The sequence below is a fragment of the Eleutherodactylus coqui genome, chromosome 8, assembly GCF_035609145.1.
Source record: "Eleutherodactylus coqui strain aEleCoq1 chromosome 8, aEleCoq1.hap1, whole genome shotgun sequence".
Classification (NCBI taxonomy): Eukaryota; Metazoa; Chordata; class Amphibia; order Anura; family Eleutherodactylidae; genus Eleutherodactylus; species Eleutherodactylus coqui.
The window spans coordinates 209,450,998-209,478,712 of NC_089844.1; the positions used below are offsets into that span (position 1 = coordinate 209,450,998).

At 44.7% G+C, this 27,715-nt stretch overlaps 1 protein-coding gene across 4 annotated transcripts in view; it reads right to left on the bottom strand.

Moving 5' to 3' along the window:
* Positions 1-27,715, bottom strand: part of PGAP1 (post-GPI attachment to proteins inositol deacylase 1) — a 123,583-nt gene that overhangs the window by 7,138 nt on the left and 88,730 nt on the right. For all 4 annotated transcript variants that reach the window (XM_066577279.1, XM_066577278.1, XM_066577280.1 and 1 more), the window contains 4 exons: positions 25,118-25,315; positions 22,827-22,962; positions 15,474-15,521; positions 5,277-5,509 (listed from right to left, as the gene is read on the bottom strand). In XM_066577279.1, the coding sequence (XP_066433376.1) occupies positions 5,277-5,509; positions 15,474-15,521; positions 22,827-22,962; positions 25,118-25,315 (615 nt within the window). The remainder of the gene's footprint in view (positions 1-5,276; positions 5,510-15,473; positions 15,522-22,826; positions 22,963-25,117; positions 25,316-27,715) is intronic.

Consider the following 27,715-nt stretch of genomic DNA (forward strand, 5'->3'; position numbering starts at 1 on the left):
CGGTGTGTTGTCTTCCTGGCGCTCGAGGTCGACACATCGCGGATCGGATTGACAGATTCCTGGGAGGGGCTGGTGAGGATCCAGCGGTCATGGTGCACGTTGGCACCAATGAACAAGTTAGAGGTCAATGGAGGGCCCTCAAAAATGATTTCAGGGACCTAGGGTCCAAGCTTAGGGCGAGGACCTCCAGGGTAGTTTTCTCGGAAATACTACCTGTACCTAAAGCCACACTAGAAAGGCAGCAGGATCTTAGGGAGGTAAACAAGTGGTTCCGGAGTTGGTGTAAGAAGGAGGGGTTTGGGTTCCTGGAGAACTGGGCTGACTTTGCTGTCGGCTACAGGCTCTACCGTAGGGACGGGCTGCATCTTAATGGGGAGGGTGCAGCTGTGCTGGGGGAAAAGATGGCTAGAAGGCTGGAGGAGTGTTTAAACTAGGGACTGGGGGGGGAGGGTAAAATGAGAAATAGTGGGGTAGCCAGTGTAACTAGCGATCCGGGTCCAAGCAAAGGGAATGGGGGTCGAGCAGGGGGTGGGGTTAGTACAGTTAGAACTGATAGATCAGCCATAAGTACGAATAGCAACAAAACAAAGTTAAAAAACAAAAAAAATGATATAAATTGTATGACCACGAATGCAAGAAGTCTGATCAGTAAAGTGGGTGAGCTTGAAGCGAGAATGACTGATGAAAACTATGATATAGTCGGAATTACTGAAACATGGCTTGATGATAAGTGCGATTGGGCGGTGAATTTGCAGGGGTACAATCTCTACAGAAGAGACCGAAGGAACCAGAAAGGGGGAGGGGTATGTCTGTACATCAAATCGAACTTGAAGCCGAGGCTACGGGAGGATATAGGGGTAGGAGACGAACAGGTGGAATCTCTTTGGGTAGAAATACAGGGAGGAAAAAATAACAAAATCCTGATAGGGGTCTTCTATCGACCACCAAAAGCAACAGAAGAAACTGAAAACTTACTACTAAGGTAGATAGAAGAGGTGTCAAAGCGCAACAAAGTAATTATCATGGGGGGCTTTAATTACCCAGATATAACATGGGAGAACGAAACCTGCAAATCTCACAGGGGTGATAAGTTCTTGAGAGTAATTAAAGACAATTACCTGAACCAACTTGTGCAGGAACCAACAAGAGGGAGAGCCATTCTGGACCTAGTACTAACAAACCGGAACGTATAATGGGGGTACAGGTTGAGGGGCACTTGGGGAACAGTGACCACAATATAATCAACTTCCAGCTGTCAATCAATAGGAAGCCTTATCAGGGAGCGACAAACAAACTAAACTTTAGTAAAGCAAAATTTGATGAGCTTAGAACTACTATCGGTAACATTAATTGGGACAACATCCTCAAAAATAACGGTACAGAGGACAAATGGGAAAAGTTCAAAAGGATCCTAATCGCCTCATGTGAGCAGTTCATTCCCTTTAAAAATAAAAGAAACTCAGCTAAAAGGAAACCAATGTGGCTCGACAAGACGGTACGAGGGGCAATAAACGAAAAGAAGAAAGCGTTCAAACTACTAAAGCAACAAGGCAGCGAAGAAGCGCTAAAATCATACAGGGAAAAAAACAAAATATGCAAAGATAAGATCAAAACTGCCAAGGGGGAGGCAGAAAGACGGATCGCCAAAGAGAGCAAAAACAACCCGAAGCTATTTTTCAACTATATTAACAGCAAAAGGATTTGCAGGGAGAGCGCTGGCCCTTTAAAAAACAATGCAGGAGAAATCATTGATGATGACGAGGGGAAAGCAAATCTACTAAACAGTTTCTTCTCAAGTGTATTCACAAACGAAAAGGAAATGCCACACGAGATGCAGGGGAATAAAACGAACCCCTCACAAAATATCTCATACCTAACGCAGGAGGAGGTGGAGGTGCGGAAGCGACAAAAGAAAACTAAAATTGATAAATCGCCGGGCCCAGATGGAATACACCCAAGGATACTAAAGGAACTAAGTGACGAGATAGCTAGGCCGCTATACCTAATATTTCTAGACACTATCAAGACCGGTGTTGTACCATTGGATTGGCGCATTGCCAACGTGGTTCCAATTTACAAAAAAGGGAGCAAAAGTGAGCCTGGTAACTACAGGCCAGTAAGTCTCACTTCAGTAACGGGAAAAATTTTCGAGGGGATTCTGAGAGACGCCATCGATGAGTACCTCAAGGAGAACGAGGGAATAACTCCTCACCAGCATGGATTCATGAAGGGTCGCTCATGGCAGACAAATCTGATCAGTTTCTACGATGAAGTAAGCTCTAAGCTGGACCTGGGAGAATCTATTGATCTCGTATATCTGGACTTCTCTAAAGCCTTTGACACCGTGCCACATAATAGGCTAATATACAAAATGAGGCAGCTCGGATTGGGCGAAAACGTGTGTAAGTGGGTAAAAAATTGGCTCAATGATAGAAAGCAGAGGGTGGTAATAAATGGTTCGTACTCTGATTGGACCACAGTCGCTAGCGGGGTGCCACAGGGTTCAGTATTAGGCCCCATTCTGTTCAACATATTTATCAATGACCTGATAGAGGGGCTGCACAGCAAAATATCAATATCTGCAGATGATACTAAATTATACAAAATAATTAATGCAACGGAGGACAACGTACGGCTACAGACGGACCTAGATAAGATGGGGGCTTGGGGACAAAAATGGCAAATGAAGTTCAATGTTGATAAATGTAAGACTATGCACATGGGCAGGAGAAACGGATGTCACCAATATTCACTTAATGGGGTACCACTGGGGAAAAGTGATATGGAAAAGGATCTGGGGGTACTAGTGGATAATAGACTAAACTGGAGTAACCAATGCCAGTCAGCTGCTGCAAAGGCAAATAAAGTCTTGGGGTGCATTAAAAGAGGTATAGGGGCGAAGGACGAGAACATTATCCCCCCAGTATATAAGGCACTTGTCAGGCCCCACATGGAATACTGCGCACAGTTCTGGTCACCGTGGCTCAGGAAAGCGGTTATGGTATTGGAGGGGGTCCAAAGAAGGGCAACTAAACTAATACATGGAATGAAGGGACTGGAATACCCAGAGAGGCACCAAAACTGGGATTATTTACTCTAGAAAAAAGAAGGTTAAGAGGCGACCAAATAACCATGTATAAGTACATGCGGGGACAACACATGGATCTCTCCCGTGATCTGTTTACACCCAGGACCACGACGGTAACAAGAGGGCATCCGCTACGATTAGAGGAAAGTAGGTTTCATCACCAACATAGAAGGGGATTCTTTACTGTAAGAGCAGTTAGACTGTGGAACCCTCTGCCTGAGGACGCAGTGATGGCAAAATCCATAGAGGAGTTTAAAAGGGGACTTGATGTCTTTCTGGAGAGGAAGGATATTACAGGATATAAATCTTAGGTTAAGTGTCAATCCTGGTATACAGGCAGGTAGGAACTATTAGGGGTTGATCCAGGGAACAGTCTGATTGCCATTAGGGAGTCGGGAAGGAATTTTTTCCCCAAAAGGGCTAATTGGCTTCTGGCCTTGGGGTTTTTTGCCTTCCTCTGGATCAACTCGTTAGGATAGACAGGCTGGACTAGATGGACAATGTCTTCATTCAGCCTTACATACTATGTTACTATGTTTTGTAAGGTCGCACACCACATGAATGGCATGCGGCAGCAACCCCACCCGCCCGCGGGCAGCATTACTAGCATCGGGCACCATGGTTGGGTGGGGTGCGGGCTGCATTGATCATGCCGGTAGGGAGCCCGCACTCCAGGTTTGGGAAGGCATTTGTAGTTTCAGCAGGAAGAATCACAACTTGGATGATTCCATAATTTGGATGTTACACAAAGTAAAACATGGGTTCTATAGAATTGGTTTTCTTACAATCTGATTCTGCAATTATGTAGCACTCATCTATTTAAAGGGGATGTGTGGTTTCAAATTAAAAGTTTTTACTGGTTGCACATGGGTTAAAATAAAAAATAAAGCATATTTGAGCCCGTCTCCAATCCCCCCCCCCCCCCCCCCTTCCCTCCGGGGCACAGCTAACCATCTCCTGCTGGCCCGCCCTCCACCGCTGGAGCTCAGGTAACCACTGCGGCCAGACACTCCTGTCACAGTTACCGATGATGGTCACACAGCTCCCATCACAGCTTGTCCTGACTGTGTACTTATGATATTTAGAAAGATAATTAAACTGTCCCCTCAGCAGGCAGAAACAGTATAGCCTCAGCTAATACTGCGCTGATGCATCATGGGATTGATGTGAAAGAAAATGAAAAATCTCAATACGCAGTGAGTAGAACCCATTGATTTCAATGGGTTTCTTCACGCAAGTATTTTGCGCACGCATCTCGTTTGTGCGTGCTCCATTTTCCTGTGCATTGCATATTGAACTAATTGCCCCGGTCATGAATGGGAGCATAGTTGTGTGTCTTTTGTGCTTAAAAAGTACAGTAAAACACAGATGTGCACAAATACACAAAGCCAATTGCGCTATATGTGGCATGAATGTGCTTACACCCGTGTTAAGGCCCATTTAGACCTAACGATTCTTGCTCAAAATTCGCTCAAAGCGGTCTTTTGAGCGATAACTGTTGCATCTAAACGCACGGACATCGTGCAGTTCTCGGGAAAGATTTGTTCCTCACTCACTTCTAGTTCTCTTGAATTGAGTGATGAACTTTTATCAGCGAGTGCAGGCTGTTATCACAGTCGGCAGCGCTGATACGATTCTTACAGCCTGTGTCCCGTTGGTAGTTCACAGGGGGACGCGAGCTGTAATCGAGGAGAACAATACGGCTGTTTACTTATGTAGAACAGTTGTATTGTTCTTGTAGCAATTGCAGAGATGTTCTGCTCCGCCTGCATGGCTCTTTAGTAGCCAATTAGCTACTATAGAGTATGCAAAGATGATCGCTCAAAACTGTCACTAAAACTATTGTTGGAGTGAATTTTGAGCGATCATCTGTCAGTGTAAATGGGGTCTTACACTGGCATTAAAATGGTGCCTGGTAAGCATCAGACAGGGTGCTGCACTGCAGGATATACAGAGGAGACCTCCAGAGTGTTACAGATAAATCAGGTGAGGGGCAGGAATGGAAAAATGGGCTTTCGCTGGAGTGTCCCTTTAATTTGAAACCACACAACCCCTTTAAATCACTCAGATAATGACTAGTAATGTGTTTTACATTTTCAGAGGCCTTTTCAATGTTTGCCTTTTTCATGTCTAAAAAGCAACCAGAATGTAATAGTGGTGCAGAGGATTGCTTCGCTCTAAACCATACCTTACATTCTTTATCCAGTAAACACAGCAAGGTGAAGTCAGTAGAGTCAGCCATAGCAGTAGGTTCATGGCGGACAGGTGCATGTTGATGCTGTCTGACTCGGTGCTTAGACCACACATAGGAGGTGACGGCCCGCAGGCTTCTTGCTGAGGACCCAGCTTGGGTTCACCTAGTTTGTTTGCTGTATTAGATCTCTCCTCTATGGGATTGTTGGCAGACATGGGACTTGTGGCCTGTGGAGAAAACACCCACAATCAACAGAGTAGAACTTTTTACAATGTTCCTGCATCATTATCCATCCATCATCGAATCATCATCATCATCATCCATCCATCGATCGTCATCCATCATCCATCGATCATCATCATCCATCCATCGATCATCATCATCCATCCATCGATCATCATCATCCATCCATCGATCATCATCATCCATCCATCGATCATCATCATCCATTCATCAATCATCATCATCCATTCATCAATCATCATCATCCATTCATCAATCATCATCATCCATTCATCAATCATCATCATCCATTCATCAATCATCATCCTCCATCAATCATCATCCTCCATCAATCATCATCATCCATCAATCATCCATCAATCATCATCATCAGCCATCAATCATCATCATCCATCAATCATCATCATCCATCAATCATCATCATCCATCAATCATCCATCAATCATTCATCATCCATCATTCAATATGTTGGCAGGATGGGTACAAACACTAACCCCGTCTGGCCAGAGCTGTTCTTTTTTCCCCCCCTCCTCATTTAACAAAAAAAAAAAAATTCTGAAGTTTATTTTTGTTGCAACAATATCCAGTTACATAGTATATAAGGCCGAAAAAAGACATGTCCATCCAGATCAGCCTACAACCACACCTTCCCCCCAATGTTGATCCAGAGGAAGGCAAGCACCCCAGTAAAAAAGAAGCCAATTTCATCATCATCCATCATCAATCATCCATCCATCATCAAGCAATTAATCATCATCCATCATCAATCATCATCATAAACAATAAATCATCATCCATCATTAATCAATCATCATCCATCAATCATCCATCATCCATCATCCATCAATCATCAATCATCATCAATAAATCATCATCCATCATCAATCTATCATCATCCATCATCAATCTATCATCATCCATCAATCAATCATCAATCAAATCATCCATCCATCATCAATCAAATCATCCATCAATCATCATCATCATTAATTAACATCCATCCAATCAATCACCATTCATCATCATCAATCATCATCCATCAACCATCCATCAATCATTATCCATCATCATCAATCAATCATCATCAAATCATCCAATCATTTATCATCATCCATCAACCATCATCCATCATCCATCAATCAATATGTTGGCAGGATGGGTACAAACACTAGCCCCGTCTGGCCAGAGCTGTTCTTTTTTTCCCCTCCTCATTTACCAAAAAAAAATTCTGAAGTTTATTTTTGTTGCAACATATCCAGTTACATAGTATATAAGGCCGAAAAAAGACATGTCCATCCAGATCAGCCTACAACCACACCTTCCCCCCAATGTTGATCCAGAGGAAGGCAAGCACCCCAGTAAAAAAAAGCCAATTTCATCAATCATCATCCATCAATCAATCATCATCCATCAATCATCATCATCAATAAATCATCCATCATCAATCGTGATCCATCATCAATCCATTATCATCCAATCATGCATCAATCATCCATCATTATCCATCATCAATCAATTAACCATCATCCATCATCATCCATACATCAATCATCCATTCATCATGAATCTATTATCATCCAATCAACATCCATCATTCATCATCATGAATCTATTATCATCCATCAATCAATTTATCATCAATCATCCATCAACATTCATCATCCATCATCATCATCAATCATCAACATCAATCATCATCATCCATCAACATCAATCATTATCCATCAAACAATACATTGGCAGGATGGGTACAAACACTAACCCCATCTGGCCAGAGCTGTTCTTTTTTTTCCCTCCTCATTTACAAAAAAAAATTCTGAAGTTTATTTTTGTTGCAACATATCCAGTTACATAGTATATAAGGCCGAAAAAAGACATGTCCATCCAGATCAGCCTACAACCACACCTTCCCCCCAATGTTGATCCAGAGGAAGGCAAGCACCCCAGTAAAAAAAAGCCAATTTCATCATCATCCATCATCAATCAATTAATCATCATCCATCAATCATCATCCAACATCAATCATGATCATCAATCCATTATCATCCATCAATCAATCATCATCCATCATTATCCATCATCAATCATCATCCATCAATCAATTAACCATCATCCATACATCAATCAATCATCATCCATTCATCATGAATCTATTATCATCCATCAATCATCCATCAATCAACATCCATCATTCATCATCATGAATCTATCATCCATCAATCAATTAATCATCAATCATCCATCAACATTCATCATCATCCATCATCAATCATCAAAAAATCATCATCCATCAATCATCATCATCCATCAACATCAATCATCATCATCCATCAACATCAATCATCATCATCCATCAACATCAATCAATCATCATCCATCAATATGTTGGCAGGATGGGTACAAACACTAACCCCGTCTGGCCAGAGCTGTTCTTTTTCCCCCCCTCCTCATTTACAAAAAAAAAATTCTGAAGTTTATTTTTGTTGCAACATATCCAGTTACATAGTATATAAGGCCGAAAAAAGACATGTCCATCCAGATCAGCCTACAACCACACCTTCCCCCCAATGTTGATCCAGAGGAAGGCAAGCACCCCAGTAAAAAAAAAAAAAACAATTTCATCATCATCAATCATCATCCATCAATCAATCATCATCCATCAATCATCATCATCAATAAATCATCATCCATCAATCATGATCCATCATCAATCAGCAAATCGTCCATCAACAAATCAATCATCAAAATCATCCATCAATCATCCATCATTATCCATCATCATCAATCATCCATCATCAATCAATTAAACCATCAACCATCATCATCCATACATCAATCATCATCCATTCATCATGAATCTATTATCATCCATCAATCATCCATCATCAATCAACATCCATCATTCATCATCATGAATCTATTATCATCCAATCATCCATCAATCAATCAATCATCCATCCATCCATCATCCATCCATCAATCATCCATCAATCAATCAATCAATCATCCATCAATCAATCAATCAATCAATCAATCAATCATCCATCCATCCATCAATCATCCATCAATCATCCTCCATCAATCATCCTCCATCAATCATCCTCCATCAATCATCCTCCATCAATCATCATCCATCCATCAATCAATCCATCAATCAATCCATCATCATCAACATCCATCAATCATCATCCATCATCATCAACATCCATCAATCAATCCTCCATCAATAACCATCTATCAATCAATCAATCATCATCCATCATCATCATCATCCAATCATCATCCATCAATCAATATGTTGGCAGGATGGGTACAAACACTAACCCCGTCTGGCCAAAGCTGTTCAGAATTTTTTCCCCTCCTCATTTAACAAAAAATAAATCTGAACAGCTCTGGCCAGACGGGGTTAGTGTTTGTAGCCATCCTGCCAACATATTGATTGATGGATGATGGCGATGGGTGGCGGCGACGGGCGATGATTGATGGATGATGATTGATGGATGATGATTGATGGATGATTGATGGATGATAATAGATTGATTGGTGATGAATGATGGATGATTGATGAATTGATGGATGATTGATGAATTGATGGATGGATGATTGATGGATGATAATAGATTGATGGTGATGGATGATAATAGATTGATGGTGATGGATGATGATGATGATGGATGATAATAGATTGATGATGGATGACGATTTATTGATGATGCCTTCCTCTGAATCAACATTGGGGGGAAGGTGTGGTTGTAGGCTGATCTAGATGGACATGTCTTTTTTCGGCCTTATATACTATGTAACTGGATATGTTGCAACAAAAATAAACTTCAGATTTATTTTTTGTTAAATGAGGAGGGGAAAAAATTCTGAAGTTTATTTTTGTTGCAACATATCCAGTTACATAGTATATAAGGCCGAAAAAAGACATGTCCATCCAGATCAGCCTACAACCACACCTTCCCCCCAATGTTGATTCAGAGGAAGGCATCATCAATAAATCGTCATCCATCATCAATCTATTATCATCCATCATCATCATCATCATCAATCTATCATCATCCATCACCATCAATCTATTATCATCCATCACCATCAATCTATTATCATCCATCCATTCATCAATCATCCATCATTCATCACCAATCAATCTATTATCATCCATCAATCATCCATCAATCCATCATCCATCAATCAAAATCATCCATCAATCATCACCCATCACCATCCAACATCACCCATCACCATCCATCACCATCCATCATTCATCCATCGTCATCCATCATCAATCAATCATCAATCAATCATCAATCAATCAATCATCAATCATCAATCAATCATCATCCATCAATCAATATGTTGGCAGGATGGGTACAAACACTAACCCCGTCTGGCCAGAGCTGTTCTTTTTTCCCCCCTCCTCATTTACCCAAAAAAAATTCTGAAGTTTATTTTTGTTGCAACATATCCAGTTACATAGTATATAAGGCCGAAAAAAGACATGTCCATCCAGATCAGCCTACAACCACACCTTCCCCCCAATGTTGATCCAGAGGAAGGCAAGCACCCCAGTAAAAAAAAGCCAATTTTACTCATTTGAGGAAAAACGTCCTTCTCGATTCCAATCTGGCTATCAGAATAATCCCCGAATCACCAACCCTTCAGAAGTAATCAGTGATAGAACATGTAATAGTCTTACAAATCAGGAAAGGGGTCCATTACCACATCCTCAGGAGAGAGTTCTGAAGTCTCACTGCTCTTACAGTGAAGAACCCCCTTCTATGTTGGTGAAGAAACCTTCTTTCCTCTAGATGTAGAGAGCGCCCCCTTGTTACAGTCACAGTCCTGCGTATAACTAGGTGATGGGAGAGATCTCTGTACTGTCCCCTAATATATCTGTACATAGTTATTAGAGCGCCCCCTTGTTACAGTCCTGGGTATAAATAGATGATGGTAGAGATCTCTGTACTGACCCCTGATATATCTATACATAGTTATTAGAGCGCCCCCCCCCCCTTTTTTTTACAGTCCTGGGTATACATATATCAGGGGTCAGTACAGAGATCTCTCCCATCATCTATGTATACCCAGGACTGTAAACAAAGGAGGGGGGGGGGGCTCTAATAACTATATATAGATATATCAGGGGTCAGTACAGAGATCTCTCCCATCATCTATCTATATATAGTTATTAGAGCGCCCCCTTGTTACAGTCCTAGGTGTAAATAGATGATGGGAGAGATCTTTGTACTGACCCCTGATATATTTATACATAGTTATTAGAGCGCCCCCTTGTTACAGTCCTGGATATAATAGATGATGGAAGAGATCTCTGTACTGACCCCTGATATATCTATACATAGTATAAAAGTGTCCCCTTGTTACAGTCATGGGTATAACTAGATGAAGAAGAGATCTCTGTACTGACCCCCGATATATCTACACATAGTTATTAGAGTGCCCCCTTGTTACAGTCCTGGATATAATAGATGATGGAAGAGATCTCTGTACTGACCCCTGATATATCTATACATAGTTATTAGAGCGCCCTCTTGTTACAGTCCTGGATATAATAGATGATGGAAGAGATCTCTGTACTGTCCCCTGATATATCTGTACATAGTTATTAGAGCGCCCCCTTGTTACAGTCCTGGGTATAATAGATGGTAGGAGAGATCTCTGTATTGTCCCCTGATATATCTATACATAGTTATTAGAGCGCCCCCTTGTTACACTCCTGGGTATAATAGATGGTGGGAGAGATCTCTATACTGACCTCTGATATATCTATACACAGTTATTAGGTTGCCCCCTTGTTACCGTCCTGGGTATAACAGATGATGGGAGAGATCTCTGTATTGTCCCCTGATATATCTATACATAGTTATTAGAGCGCCCCCTTGTTACACTCCTGGGTATAACAGATGATGGGAGAGATCTCTGTATTGTCCCCTGATATATCTATACATAGTTATTAGAGCGCCCCCTTGTTACACTCCTGGGTATAATAGATGATGGGAGAGATCTCTGTACTGACCCCTGATATGTTATACATAGTTATTAGAGCGCCCCCTTGTTACAGTCCTGGATATAATAGATGATGGGACAGATCTCTGTACTGACTCCTGATATATCTATACATAGTAATTAGAGCCCCCCCTTGTTACAGTCCTGGGTATAATAGATGATGGGAGAGATCCCTGTACTGACCCCTGATATATCTATACATAGGTATTAGTGCGCCCCCTTGTTACAGTCCTGGGTATAATAGATGATGGGAGAGATCTCTGTATTGACCCGGATATATCTATACATAGTTATTAGAGCGCCCCCTTGTTACAGTCCTGGGTATAATAGATGATGGGACAGATCTCTGTACTGACCACTGATATATTATACATAGTTATTAGAGTGCCGCCTTGTTACAGTCCTGGGTATAATAGATGATGGGAGAGATCTCTGTACTGACCCCTGATATATCTATACATAGTTATTAGAGCGCCCCCTTGTTACAGTCCTGGGTATAATAGATGATGGGAGAGATCTCTGTATTGTCCCCTGATATATCTATACATAGTTATTAGAGCGCCCCCTTGTTACAGTCCTGGGTATAATAGATGATTAGAGAGATCTCTGTACTGACCCGTGATATATCTATACATAGTTATTAGAGCGCCCCCTTGTTACAGTCCTGGGTATAATAGATGATGGGACAGATCTCTGTATTGACCCCTGATATATCTGTGCATAGTTATTAGAGCGCCCCCTTGTTACAGTCCTGGGTATAATAGATGATGGGAGAGATCTCTGTACTGACCCCTGATATATCTATACATAGTTATTAGGTCACCCCTCACACGTCTTTTTTCTAAACTAAATAAGCTCAATTTTGATAGTCTCTCTGGGTTTCTACTTTAGTTGCCCCCTTTGTACCCGCTCAAGCTCTGATAGGTCCTCCTTGACTACCAGTACCCCAAACTGTCCACAATATTCCATGTGTGGTCTGACCAGTGAATTGTAAAGAGGAAGAACAATGTTCGTCATGTTCCCCTAGACTCTTCTGATGCACCCATGATCCTATTTGCCTTGGCAGCAGCTGCCTGACACTGGTTGCTCCAGTAAGGCTTACAGTTAACTATAATCCCCAAGTCCTTCTCCATATCAGTGTTTCCAATTCAGTGTGCAATGATGACATGTATGTCCTGCCCGTGTGCAGAACCTTATACTTATCTGTGTTAAACCTCATTAGCCGTGTTTCTGCAAAAGCCCGCAACTTATCCAGTTCTACAACTATCTGTACTATCGCCATTCCTAAGAATGTGCTCCAGGATTTACAATGCTATCCGGTGTACATCCTGTGCCACGTATGCAGTTTGGCTATTTTCGTCAGCGCATGGAGTGCCGACTGCGCATGCTCGGCCAGTGCTCCACTCGGTGACGTCACGGCTGAGGAAGAGACGACCCCTGCAGTGACAGGCAGAGCAGGATATGGAAGTCTCGTTTTCAAGATTGGTGAGGGTCTCAGCAGTGAAACCCCCGCGATCAACCAGTTATCCTCTATCCTATGGACAGGGAATAGCTTGTAATTGCGGTACAACCCCTATAATTGTAAACGTACTTGGCTTAAGGGTGACCTACTACACAAAGTATAAATATATCAGGGTCAATACAATTTGTACTAAGGTCTGGGACTGTAATAAGGGGCACCCTAAACATCTACAGTAAAGGTGGTCACATGGTCGGACCTCCTGGGCATCCTCCCCAGACCGCGACAGCACTCCACGACTCCAGCGGTACAAGGAGACAAAGGATCCAGTTAAAAGGGGATTGGAAAGCCCATATTACGGCTATGCCCACTAACTGTGAACTGGATTCACTTTTCCAGCGCTTTGAAACCTCTGACTAACAAGCCTTAGCAGTCATCCAGAAGGAAGTTCAGCAAGTGGGACACAAGTTAAATATAGTTGCGGAGTCAGAGGAACACACTTTCACTATACTGGAGGCCTACAGCCAAGTTATACCAGCACAATCCACCGAAATTGCTAAAAAGTAGTTATGGAGCCACAATACCATTAACCCCTTGAGTGGCACGCCCAGAAATTTTCCGGGACGAGCTCCACTGCCCATAGCGGTATAGCCCGGAAGATTTCCGGGCTGTGTTTCACTATGGGAGCTGCAGAATACAATGCCATAAGCTGTGGCTGTGTGCTCTGCCTGCACAGACCCACACAGAGCAGTGCAGGACCTTGAAAAACAGAAGCAGGAAAATATTACCAATCTGCCAGCAATCTCCGCTTCTATTTTCAAAGTCCTGCACTGCTTTGTTTACAGGTTGCCATGGAGACCATCAACTTGTCAGAAGCCAGCCGATTGTCTCTGTGGCAGGGAGAGCTGGTGCTTGGCTGTTAGAGGATAGTCAGGCACCAGCTTTTACACAGCAGAGAATAAGAGAAATCCTCCCTCTCTGCTGTGTTAACCCTTTACATCCTGTGGTCGTATAGACCACGGCATGTAAAGGGCTGACAGAGGGAGGGGGCTCCCTCTGTCAGAGGATAGCCGGGCACCAGCTCTTACACAGCAGAGAATGGAGAAAACCTCTGATCTCTGCTGTGTTAACCCTTTAAATGCTGCAGTCTAGGTGCACCTCATAACCACTGCAGCCAATCACTGAGTCCGGGGTGCAGTGGTGATACAATGTAAGCAGCACCTCATAACCAGTGCAGCCAATCACTGAGTCCGGGCTGCCGTGGTGATACAATGTAAGCATTACCTCATAACCACTGCAGCCAATCACTGAGTCCAGGCTGCCGTGGTGATACAATGTCAGCAGCACCTCATAACCAGTGCAGCCAATCACTGAGTCCAGGCTGCCGTGGTGATACAATGTCAGCAGCACCTCATAACCAGTGCAGCCAATCACTTAGTCCGGGGTGCAGTGGTGATACAATGGCTGCACTGGTTATGAGGTGCTGCTTACATTGTATCACCACTGCACCCCGGACTCAGTGATTGGCTGCAGTGGTTATGAGGTGCTGCTTACATTGTATCACCACGGCACCCCGGACTCAGTGATTGGCTGCAGTGGTTATGAGGTGCTGCTTACATTGTATCACCACGGCACCCCGGACTCAGTGATTGGCTGCAGTGGTTATGAGGTGCTGCTTACATTGTATCACCACTGCACCCCGGACTCAGTGATTGGCTGCAGTGGTTATGAGGTGCTGCTTACATTGTATCACCACTGCACCCCGGACTCAGTGATTGGCTGCAGTGGTTATGAGGTGCTGCTTACATTGTATCACCACGGCACCCCGGACTCAGTGATTGGCTGCAGTGGTTATGAGGTGCTGCTTACATTGTATCACCACTGCACCCCGGACTCAGTGATTGGCTGCAGTGGTTATGAGGTGCTGCTTACATTGTATCACCACGGCAGCCCGGACTCAGTGATTGGCTGCAGTGGTTATGAGGTACTGCTTACATTGTATCACCACTGCACCCCGGACTCAGTGATTGGCTGCAGTGGTTATGAGGTACTGCTTACATTGTATCACCACTGCACCCCGGACTCAGTGATTGGCTGCAGTGGTTATGAGGTACTGCTTACATTGTATCACCACTGCACCCCGGACTCAGTGATTGGCTGCACTGGTTATGAGGTACTGCTTACATTGTATCACCACTGCACCCCGGACTCAGTGATTGGCTGCAGTGGTTATGAGGTACTGCTTACATTGTATCACCACGGCAGCCCGGATTCAGTGATTGGCTGCACTGGTTATGAGGTGCTGTTGACATTGTATCACCACGGCACCCCGGACTCAGTGATTGGCTGCACTGGTTATGAGGTGCTGCTTACATTGTATCACCACAGCAGCCCGGACTGTGTGTGGACATAATGATGTTAAATTGTGCTCATATGGAGGGCAGCGGTTAAAGGCTACTTACATCTTCTGAACTTGACAATCTCCATAGTTTAGACTGCAACTTTACAACCTGTGGAAATACAAAGTATACATGATCTAGAAAACAAAGTTTATGTACAAAACTCTGCAAAAGAAATATAAAAAGTTACAAAATGTCAGAAACGCTCAAGAGATTTGCATGCAGAATGACAATCATCCTTTAGTAACGTTGCAGGTCTCAGGAGTCAAACGTGGTATCTACCTCTCACCATACACGCTAGTTGCTGGATATTATCCCCCCTTAACATACATGTTAATATTGGAGAAACCCTCCTGTCAGCTTTCATTTATTGTAGGCTTTAAACTTCGGTCTCATGTAAATAGATTTTAAACAAAACTCAGTCTCCTTGAAGGTGTTGTCCGAGTTATAAGGTCTTGGTATAACCCCTTCCCCGTGCAGTAACATAAGAAATGGTGATATACTCCCCTCTCCACTGCTCGGTCCCCTGCTCCAGTCTGTGTTTACAACTGCAGTCCCGCCCGGTTTATGGGAGGTGACAGGTGCTGAAGCCAATAGCAGAGCTAGGTGATCGATCGCAGGACGAGTTCGAGTTTTAATAGAAACCTGGTACATACAATGCATTGAATACCCCCCCCCCCCCCCATCCCCCCTTGCTGGGGACGATGGAATAAAAACAATTTGAAGCATTGTTTTTTGATGTTCACAGTGTGGTATAACTTTATTATATGGGTCACTACAGATTATGGCTACACCCCATTTTTGGAGGTCTTATTCTGTCTTACATACCATTTTCTAAATATTCTTTATTCATGTTTTGCAGAGATGGTCAAAAAGGGCTTTTTTTACGTTTTCAAATTATTATTATTTTTTTTACAGAACTTAGCGTGCTGGATAAATTCTGCAATATTTTATAGCACAGCGCGTTATAGACGTGGCGATAACAATTGTGTAGTTTTTTTTATTGTTATTTCCTCAATATTTAAAGCCTCGTGTAAAGAAAAAAAAAAAGAAGTTGAATTTATTTTTTCTGTAAAAACGTTTAGATGAAGCGGTCAGCAATGACTGCAGCATCAGAAGGGTTAAAAGGCGTAGAAGAGACATTAGATGAGCCAAGTCCTCATCATTTCACTCCTTTTCTGGGAAATCACGTCTATGCAACAATCACAGAGCAAATCTGCTCTCCGATTGGTGGGACGTGATCACATGAACAAAAATGCATGTCCTCCCTCCCCGGAGACCGGAGAATCACAGATCTTCTTTGCTGCTTATCGCCATACGTCAGGACATGGTCCAGCAATTTGAAAAGGTGTGGAAACCCTGTTTAACATACATTAACCCCTTAACGACCAGCCCATAGTGTTTTTACGTCCTCCCGAAGTGGACTTTATTCTCTGAGGACGTAAAAACATGTCTCCTGCAGAGAATAAAGCCCCTCGGGCTCTGGACGTGACAGCTCCATGCTGTCGGTGTCCGCAGGTAGCCGACAGCATGGAGCTGTCATCCCGGGCTGTACGGACCCCCCCCCCCATCCCGGGATTGCGATCGGCGCTGTCCAATGGATAGCGCCGATCGCAAGAAAGTAAACAAAACTGCAAAAAAAAGTTAAAGATTCAGCTGCCCTGATGGATCGGTTCCATGGGGGCAGCTGAAATTACTCACCGAAGTCCGCCGCACGACTCCCCGCTGTCCCGATGCTCCGGGCGCCGTAGCCGTCGTCCTGCGCATGCGCGCCAGGCGGCATTACATCAGCCGCATGCGCAGAAGGCCCGGCGGCGCGGGAGACTTAAAATCTCCTGGCTCCCGGCTCCTGTAGGTAGCCGGGAGGCAGGAGATGTCAGCGGGGACCGCGGTGAGCGGTCCCCGGTACCGCGATCGTCGTTATCCAATGGATAATGACGATCGCGGAAACGTGAAAAAAAAAGTGTACAAAAAGAAAAGTTTCACCTCCCCTCATGGATCGGATCCATGAGGGGAGGTGAAAATACTCATCTCAGGTTCGCCGATGTCCTCCGGCCGGTGTCGGACCCCCGCTGGGTTCTGCGCATGCGCCGATGTGGTGCGCATGCGTAGAAGGCCGGCGAGCCTGGCAAATTCAAAATCTCCCTGCACCCGGCTGTCACAGATAGCCGAGTGCAGGGAGATATGACTGGCGACCACTATATGCGGTTCCCAGTCATATGATCACCGTTATCCATCAGATAACGGTGATCATATAAAGTTAAAAAGTAAAAAAAAAAGTTAAGTTAAAAAAAAGTTTAAAAAGTTAAAGTTTCATCTCCCCTTACGGATCGTATCCGTAAGGGGGGGGGATGAAATTATGTACCCAAGGTCCCGGATTTGTTCCCTGATGGGATGTTGATCCGCAGACCTTACCCCAGCTTCCGCGCATGCGCCCGTCAGCATGATGGCGGACACATGCGCAAAAGTGAAATATTGCCCGAGAAATGTTAAATCTCCCTGCTGCTGGCTACCAAAGGTAGCCAAGAGCCTGGAGATGTCACGGGGAGCCGCGGTATGCGGTTACTGGTCACGTGATCGCCGTTATCCAATGCATAATGGCGATCATGTAAAAGTTCTTTAAAAAGTGGCAGTTTCATCTCCCCTCACCGATGCGATCGGTTGGGGGAGATGAAACATCTTCTCGGAGGCTTCCGCACTTGAATCCAGATGCGATTATCCTCCATGGACCCTTCCGGCTGCTGCGCATGCGCCCGCCGGCAAAATGCCAGACACATTCACAGGAGCCGGGGAGCTCAGGAAATTTTAAATCTCCTTGCTCCCAGTGACCAATGGTTGCTGAGTGCTTGGAGCAGTGACCGGAGGCCTCGCTGAGCGGTCCCCGGTCACGTGATAAAGTAGCGATCTAACATTAGGCCGGTCACACATGACCGGAGAGGAATTACGGGTTCTGCATGCGCTTGATCAGCGGTAATCCACGGATCAATCGCATGCATTGGATTACACAATTCCCCCCAATTAGCGGGTCGGAATTACGGAATCCACTCGCAGAAATAGAACACAGCATGTTATATTTTACCGCGAATATCTGCGACCTAGAGCCCATTGTGCTCTATGACCGCGGATATACCCGCAGCCCATATACAAACACATTGTGTACGGGCTGCGGGTACCCGGGTCATCTCTAAGCGAAGGCACGGGAAATGCAAACAAAAAAAAAAGTACTGCGCATGACCGCCTGTGTGAGTAGGCTGTTATACGCAGTACATTACGCGGCCGTACGCAGGGTCACGGCCGGCTCACAGCTGGGATCCTCTGTGGGCCTCCGCAAGCGGATTCCACCTACGGCCGTGTGAACCCGACGTTATTCAGACCGCTACCTGTAATCCGTAATTTACAAGAAGCCCCAGGAACGCTCGCCTTCCTGCAGTTCCAGGAGCAGTTTGTTGAGCGCCTTCTCTGTGAGACCGCTGCACCGCAGCAAGAGTACAAAGCCTCACAGCGCCACTTTCTACACCCCATCCCCGCCGCTGAGGTTACGAAATACCCCCCAAAATACATGAGAGGGGGGGGGGGGGGATACCCGGTTTTCTTGCCCCATGTGCCCAGCCCAACCAGCCTCCGTAATTACCCCTGTCTTCGGACATAAAACGCAGTTTATATTATTACCTTTATCTAATATTTAGGGAATGCCAAAAAATGGGGATGGCGGGGGGGGGGGGGGGGGGGGGGGGGTGAGGGGGGGGGATTATTTTTAGGAAGTCAAATTTTTTTCCGTATAAGTGGGCAATGGGGCCTGGAATTTATTCAGTTCTGCCCCGAAATCCGGCGGGCATTCCCTCCATTATGGGCCTAGCCATGTGTCCTGTAAGTAGATTAGGGCCACAACGGGTATGTTTCTGAGCACGGGACAAACGGGGGTATCCATTTTGGGGTGAAAGTCTTCATTCCTATGTACACTGTACAAAAAAAACTGTTTTTAAATTGACACAATTGCCAAAAAAATGAAAATCGAATTTTTTTTCCTTCGGCTTGGCTTAGATTCATTCAAAAACTGTGAAGTCAAAAAAGTCATCGTACCCCTAGATAAATTCGTTAAGGAGTCTACTTTTCAAAATGGGGTCACTTGTGGGCGTTCTCCATCGTTTTGGTCACTCAAGGGCTCTACAAGTGGGCAATGGGGACTAAATCTCCTTTAAGCAAAATTTCTGTTCCGAAAGCCACCGATTGTATGCACAATGGGGCTCAAAATGAAAGGAGCAGACGTAATACTAGGGCCACAATGGGTATGTTTCTGAGCACGGGACAAACAGGGGTATCCATTCTGGGGTGTAAATACTCATTTTCATGTGTATTATAGAAAAAAGTCCTGTCTTTAAAATGACATATTTGCAAAAATATGAAATTTTAGTTTTTCTCTTCTAAATTGCATTGACTCCTGAAAACAAAAAGGTGGGGTTAAAATACTCCTGACACCCCTCAGTGAATACGTTAAGGGGTGTAGTTTTTAAAATGGGGTCACTTGTGGGGGTATCTATCATTTTGACTCCTATGAGCCTTTCCAATCTTGGCTTGGTGTAGGAAAACAAAGTCCTCCCCAAAATGCTGAAAAGTAATGTTACATTTGTACGTCTCCTAAATGGTTAAAAAAAAAACGAAAGTTTTTCCAATGTGCGCCCAAAATAAAGGGAACGGGTGGAAATATAAATCTTAGCAAAAATTTCTATATTATGTTTGCACATATTTGAGATATTGCAGTTGGAAATGTGAAAAAATGATGATTTTTTCAAAATTTTCCCAATTTTGGCGCTTTTAATAAATAAACACAAATTCTATCGGTCTTTTTTTCCCACCTAGATGAAGCACAACATGTGGCGAAAAAACAATGTCAGAATCGCTTGGATACGCAAAACCTTTCTGGTGTTTTTCCATGCTAAAGTGACACGTCAGATTTGCAAAATTTGGCCTGGTCATTAAGGCGCAAACAGGCTTGGTCACTAAGGGGTTAACCTACGTGGTGAGATTGTAGACGAAAAATGGAAAAGGTCACACCTCAAAAATAATAAAATAGACCTCAGTCCCACCCCGCACATTCATCCAGCCATTAATGCACAATATAACAATGGGCGGAGGACATCGAGGTCAGCCCCCCCCCCCCCTCTAAAAACAAGGTAAACATGAACATATATCTGAAAACCGTACCCTGTATACTTATTATGTTAATGTCTATTGTTCCCCGTTTAATGTTTTACCCTTTCCCCTCTCCCTCCTCCCTTAACCAGCCCCCTCCCCTTACTACCCCGCCCCCCCCCGCTGTCAAGACCGCTAAACTACCAAGAAACCCCAACCTTTTTTCCTACCCCTTTCTCTACCCCAACACCTCCCCAATATTAATGACGCACATTCGCTTGAAACGTGAGATCTCTGTACTGCAAATTACCTTTAGCCCCTTGAAACATAAATCAGGGGTTCCCAACTCCAGTCCTCAGGGACCACCAACAGGTCATGTTTTCAGGCTATCCTATAGTAAGAATACTTGTGGCAATGTCTAAGGCACCGACAATAATTACTTCACCTGTGTAACACTGAGTAAATCCTGAAAACCTGACCTGTTGACTGTCCCTGAGGACTGGAGTTGGAGAACACTGCTCTAAAGGATACAGTCTCCATGAGGCTACACTCACAGAAGCCGGTGCCCTGGCGCAACTCTTCAATGAAAGTCATACAGCAATAGCATGAAATATCCAGGGGGAGCCCCTTCATCGGTCATGTTGGGAGAAACGTCACTCTTGGGGTATGGGAGGTATGAACCCAAAAGTGCAGGTGACAACCGTGAGTCGAGACAAACAGGGCTGTGGTACCAGAGAAGAAGGCGGGGGGAAAGGTGGGGGTGTTGTTTATTGGAGAGTTGTGCCAAGGCGCCAGCGTTTGTGACTGTGATTACAGTGCAGTTGCCTCCAGTGATCACAGGAGGCGTCTTCTCTGATTGAGGACATCAGTCTTCATTTTTGTTCTTTATCTGGGCATAGATGACCATGAAGGTTTCCTCCAGCCACAATTCATCTCTGCACACTCTTACCATCCTTCCACTACCCCCAATAAACCTTTAATCAGCCCCTCATAGTACTAATGGTCCACATATAGTACTACTTCTCTCTGTGGCTCCCCCATAGTAGTAGACTAGTGTCCCCACAAAGCACTAGTGTCCTCCATCTGTTGCCCCACAAGGCACTGGTGGCCACACAAAGTAAGGAGTTCCCCTTCTGTGGCCCCACAAGATAATGGAGCCCCTTTTGTGTCTCTCCTTTCCTTGAACATCAAGATCACAAGTCTCACATCCAGCTGCTTGGGACGCTGCTCTCTCAGTCAGGGCAGGCTGCTGCTCCTTCCCCTCTCTTGGCAGTGCTACACTGAGAGCAGGAAGGAGGAGCAGCAGCCTGCCCTGACTGAGAGACCAGCGTCCCAAGTAGCTAAAATATAAGTGAAACCTGTGCTACTGGATATTCGGGGGGGGAGAGGTGAGTCAGTGGTGGGCCATTTGGCCCTGGGCCCCTCTGTCCCATAACCACTCTATTCATTCATGTAGTTTGCCTACAATGGTGGCACATCACTGCAGTCCAGGAAAGCTTGTCTCTTACATGCCCAGCTGGCCAATTTCCTGTCCAATCATCTGTCTGTAGTGCCTAACAATGTTAATGTGTATATGCATACAAACTTTCCAATCAAAGCATCCAGTGTCATTGAATCATATCTGTTCTATTTTTGTATTAGAAAGCCCTATGTAAAAAAACTAAAAAGTTGGGGTCGATTAACGAATAAATAAAAAAAAAAAAAATAAGAGTCTAGAGATTACAGGATTTCACAATTTAAAACTCAGTTCTGGGCATCAAAATATCCCTTGTCATGAAAGAGGGGAGCCGGCTGTACGCAGGCGGGTCGGATTCTGCATGCGGGAGCCCGCAGCAGAATCTGACCCTGTGCCCAGCTGAAATCTGCGCAGGTACCCGTCATATCTTCTGCTTCGTACTGTGGATGATCCACACGGCGAGCTGTCGGACATGCGCAGTGCAGATTTTTTTTTTTTTCAAAAACCCCAACATTTCCTGTGACCTTTCCGCAATGTCAATTGCAGAATGGTTGCAGGTCAGACGGCTTCCGTCCATGCGCACAAAAACAGAACATGCTGCGATTTTTCCTTCACGAGCGGAAAACCGCAACTGATTTCCACACATGTGCAGTAAAAAGTGTTTTTCCATAGCACACTATGGGCGGGATTTGCTGCTAAGTATGCCCGTGTGCAGCCGGCCTGAGTCAGAGTTTAACAAGCAATGTCAAACTTTCATCTTAGGCATATCTGAATGGCTTTCATGATTGGCGCCGATATTTATATGTAAAGCCCAACAATTAAAAGCTTACCTTTTGTAAATAACGAATGAACAGAAGTAAGATGGAAAATGCACCGCAGGTCCTCCAAGCAATAAACAGGAAGAACAGGACTTCAGCAAGCAACCGGTGTGTAAGAGGTCCAGCTTCTTCAGGAAAGTCAGTGCGTCTGCCGGTAAAGAACACAAACCGTCACCAAGATATTAACCCCTTCATGACACGGCCTATTTTGGGCTTAAGGACGCAACAATTTTTGGCGGATTTTCTTCTCCGTTTATCAAGTCATAACTTTTTTATTTTTCCGTCGACGCGGCCGTATGAGGGCTTGTTTTTTGCGTGGCGAACTGTAGTTTTTATCGGTGCCACTCTTGGGTACATAGACTATATTGTAAAACTTTTTTTTTTTTTTTTTAATGATAGCAGAGAGAGAAAACGCATCAATTCTGCCATAGATTTTTTTATTTTTTTTTTACAGCGGTACTCATGCAGCATAAATGAGACATTCCATTTTTTCTGCGGGTCGGTACGGTTACAACGATACCAAAATTCTTACATTTTTTTTAGGTTTTCCCACTTTTCTGCAATAAAACCCCTTTTTCTGGGTAATTTTTTTTTTCTAAATTGCTGCATTCAAAGTCCTGTAACTTTTTTATTTTTTGATGTACGGCACTCTATGAGGGCTTATTTTTTGCGAGACGAGCTGTAGATTTTATTGGTACCATTTTGGGGTACATACGGCTTTTTTGATCACTTTTATTGCGTTTTTAGTGAGGCAAAATGCTAAAAATTAGCATTTTGCCTCAGTTTTTTAGCGTTTTTTTCCATACACAGTCAAAAGCATGTGCAACTTATTGTACGCGTCGTTACGGACGCGACAATACCAAATATGTGGGGTTTTATTTTTTTTTACCTTTTTTTATGCTAATCTGAGAAAAAGCATTAAAAAATGGTTTTTTTAACTCTTTTTTTTACATTTTTTTAAATTCTTTTTTTAATCTTTGTTTTTTTTACACTGTTTGTGTCCCTCTGAGGGACTTTAACCACTGCCCTGATGATCGCTGGTATAAGGCATGGCAGAGCTACTGCTCTGCCATGCCTTATCGCTTGTACAGCGATTATAGGCACAGGCAATACAGGACGCCAGTGTCTGGCGTCCTGTTGCCATGGTGACAGGCCGGGCTCTCACGATGACATCGCGAGTTCCGGCCGGAGACATAGAGGGAGCCGCGCTCCCTCTGTGAACTCTTTCCCTGCCGCGGTCTACTTAGATCGCGGCAGGGAAGGGGTTAACAGCGGGGGATGCATCTCCGATGCCCCCCCCCCCCCCGCTGTTGCAGCGGGACGCCGGCTGTGACTGACAGCCGGCTCCCGCTGCGAGAGCGCGCAGGATCTTATGTGATCCCGCGCTATCTCCAGGACGTAAGTTTACGCCCTGTTGCGGGAAGTACCAGGCTGCCAGGACGTAAACTTACGCCCTGCAGCGGGAAGGGGTTAAGACAGTTAGGCCACATGGAGGCTCTACTAGTGCGACTCGCCAGAATGACTTGATAGAGGGGTAGGGCAGGCCCCTCTGAGCCCTCACTGTTCGTGGATGATTTGCTCGTATACCGGTTGTGCCCGAGCGTGGTTAATGAAAGTGGAGAGGAAATAAGAGAGGGCGGAGCCAATCTGTAGACCGATGTTGTGGTTTGAGAATTTCGTTTTGTCTTTCTCCTCCCTTAATCTATATATTGGAGCGGGACTGATCGTTCATCCCGAAATCTATTAATTGCTGAATAAACATGGGTGGGAATCTTCTTGGAAACACGTCTCATATGTTGATTTCTCTGAACTTGTACCAACCACACCAAATTTGGCACCCACGTTATATCAAATAGGGCAACTGTCCTAACAAGCGCTACACAATATATAGTTCAAAGCGGTTCTCCAATTGTAAACGATTGATGACTTATGCTTATTACAGGCCATCGATAGTAGACTGTCCGAGACCTGCACAGATCAGCTATCCGCCAGGCCTATGCACTGAGCTAATCTGTGCAGCTCCGATTTTACTGCAGCGGCCAGACATGGTATTGCAGGCCAAGCTTTAATTCACTGCAACAAGAACTTTGCCTGTAATACCGAGCTTGGCCACTACAGTAAGAACAGAGCTGTCTGCATCCTGCAAGAATCAGCTCAGCGCACAAACACACCGGCAGCTGATTGGCAAGGCACCCGACGGCAACCCCCTGCCAATATACTATTGATAGCCTGTCCTAAGGATAAGCCATTAGTAGTTTACAATTGGACAACCCCTTTAAATAAAATAAAAGTTTTAATCACACCTTTTCAAAGTATTCCATGTTGATGACAGTATTCCAACTGTAGACTTGAAAATCATTCCACTCCAATACGCTATTCCACTACCAAACAGGAAAAGGAGTAAAGATCCCAGCGGAAACAGCAGGTTCATGGAATGCAACTCTGACGCATCAAGAGGTGGAAGCAGCAGGCTCTGCCAGGTATCTCTGAACCAGTCATAGCTGAATAAATAAAGTAGACAGTCAGGGGTGCAACTACGGAAGACTGGACGCCACGGCACGATTGTGAATGGGACCACCCATCTGAGCATTCTTTGGGCTCTATCAAACAAGCGTATTTTCGGTCTGCATTAACCCCTTGAGTGGCACGCCCGTAAATTGTCCGGGACGAGCTCCACTGCCCATAGCGATATAGCCCGGAAGATTTCCGGGCTATGTATCACTATGGGAGCTGCAGAGCACAATGCCACAAGCTGTGACATTGTGCTCTGTCTGCACAGACCCACATAGAGCAGTGCAGGACTTTGAAAAACCAGCAGAAGATATTGCCGATGTGCCGGCAATCTCCTGCTTTGTTTACAGGTTGCCATAGAGACCATCGGCTTGTCAGAAGCAAGCCGATGGTCTCTGTGGCAGGGAGAGCTAGTGCTTGGCTGTCAGAGGACAGCTAGGTACCAGCTCTTACAGCAGAGATCAGAAAAAACCTCCGATCTCTGCTGTGTTAACCCTTTACATGCTGCAGTCTATGTGACTGCAGCATGTAAAGGGCTGTCACTGCAGCATGTAAAGGGCTGTCACCATCGGACCCCCGGAATGTGATCAGGGGTCCTGATGGGTCCCTGTGGAAGTCCCCTAAAGGGACAAAAAAAAAAAGGTAAAGAATTATTAAAAAAAATAATAAAAACACTTGTCTCCCTTTACTTTGTAAAAAATCAAAAATACAATCACACATGTGGTATCCATGCGTCGTAATGACCCAGAGAAGGAAGTTAATACATTTAACCCCTTAATGACATGGCCCCTTTTTTTCTTTCTTCCCCATTTCTTTTTTTCCTCCCCCGTTTAAAAAATCACAACTTGTCCCGCAAAAAACAAGCCCTCATACGGCCATGTCAATGGAAAAATGAAAAAGTTATGGCTCTTGAGACGCAACTGCAAAATTAGTTGAAATTCAATGATTAGACCATTTTAAAAAACCTGCCCTGGTGGGCACGACAGGGTGGTAGGAAACCCGCCACTCAAGGGGTTAAACCACAGCCTCATGGCACACTGCTAAGTTAGAACAGTGGATCTATGCTATTAAAGGGGTTTTCAGGGACACAAAAAAAAAAAAAGTTAAGAGGGCTTAAAATGAAGAAAAACAGAATACTGGCCTATCCTGGTGTCCCTCTGTTAAGCGCTGCAGTCCCGCTGCATGGAGCCCGGGTGATCACATGCAGCTCATTGTGCAGGTAACCTCTCGGCAGCTCACAGGCTTCAGCAGCCAGAAAAGAATCAGCACTGAAGCCTCCGAGTGGCTGAGCGGTCATGTGCGCAACAAACGGCAAGCGACCGCCCGCCACTTTTTACGGGTTCCGTGCGGTGGGCCCAGGGCTTCCGGGATAGGAGAGCATTCCATTTATCTTCATTTACAAGGATTATCTGAGTTGTAGCTTCTCAGTAAAAGCCCTTCGCCATGCACTAGAATACCAAATAGACATACAAGTATACTCGGCCCCCGATGGGTCCCATGCCGCTGTTCCAGCTCTCCCAGCCTGTTTACGGGACGTGACCGCTGCTGCAGCCAGTGACGGAGCTCAGCGTTATTGGCTGCAGCATCTGTGATGTCCTGTAAACTAGTTGGGACTACAGCCTATTAAACACCTGCGTCCAGAGGACCAAGCACCGACTCGGGGGACACAATGGAAGTGGGGAGAGGGGAGTATATGTTAGTCGTCGGAAGGGATTTTCAAAAGCTACAACTTGGACAATCCCTTTAAGCCCTTTTATGTCCTGGAAAACCCCTTTAACCCCTTCCCGCTCCTGGACGTACCTGGTACGTCATGGCAGCCTGGTACTTCCCGCAACATGACGTACCTGGTACGTCCTGGAGATAGCACGGGATCACATAAGATCCCGCGCTATCCCGCAGCGGGAGCCGGCTGTCAGTCACAGCCGGCGTCCCGCTCCAACAGCGGGGGGACATCGGAGATGCGCCCGCCGCTGTTAACCCCTTCCCTGCCGCGATCTAAGTAGATCGCGGCAGGGAAAGAGTTCACAGAGGGATCGCGATCCCTGTGTGTCTCCGGCCGGAACTCGATGTTATCGAGAGAGCCCGGCCTGTCACCATGGCAACAGGACGCCAGACACTGGCGTCCTGTATTGCCTGTGCCTATAATCGCTGTACAAGCGATAAGGCATGGCAGAGCAGTAGCTTTGCCATGCCTTATGACAGCGATCATAGGCACAGTGATGTAAGTCCCTCAGAGGGACTCAAATAGTATAAAAAAAAGAAAAGAAAAGTGTAAAAAAAAGAAAAATGTAAAAAAAAAAAATGTAAAAAACCCCTTTTTTATGCTTTTTCTAATATTAGCATAAAAAAAGGGAAAAAAAACTAAAACCCCACATATTGGATATTGACGC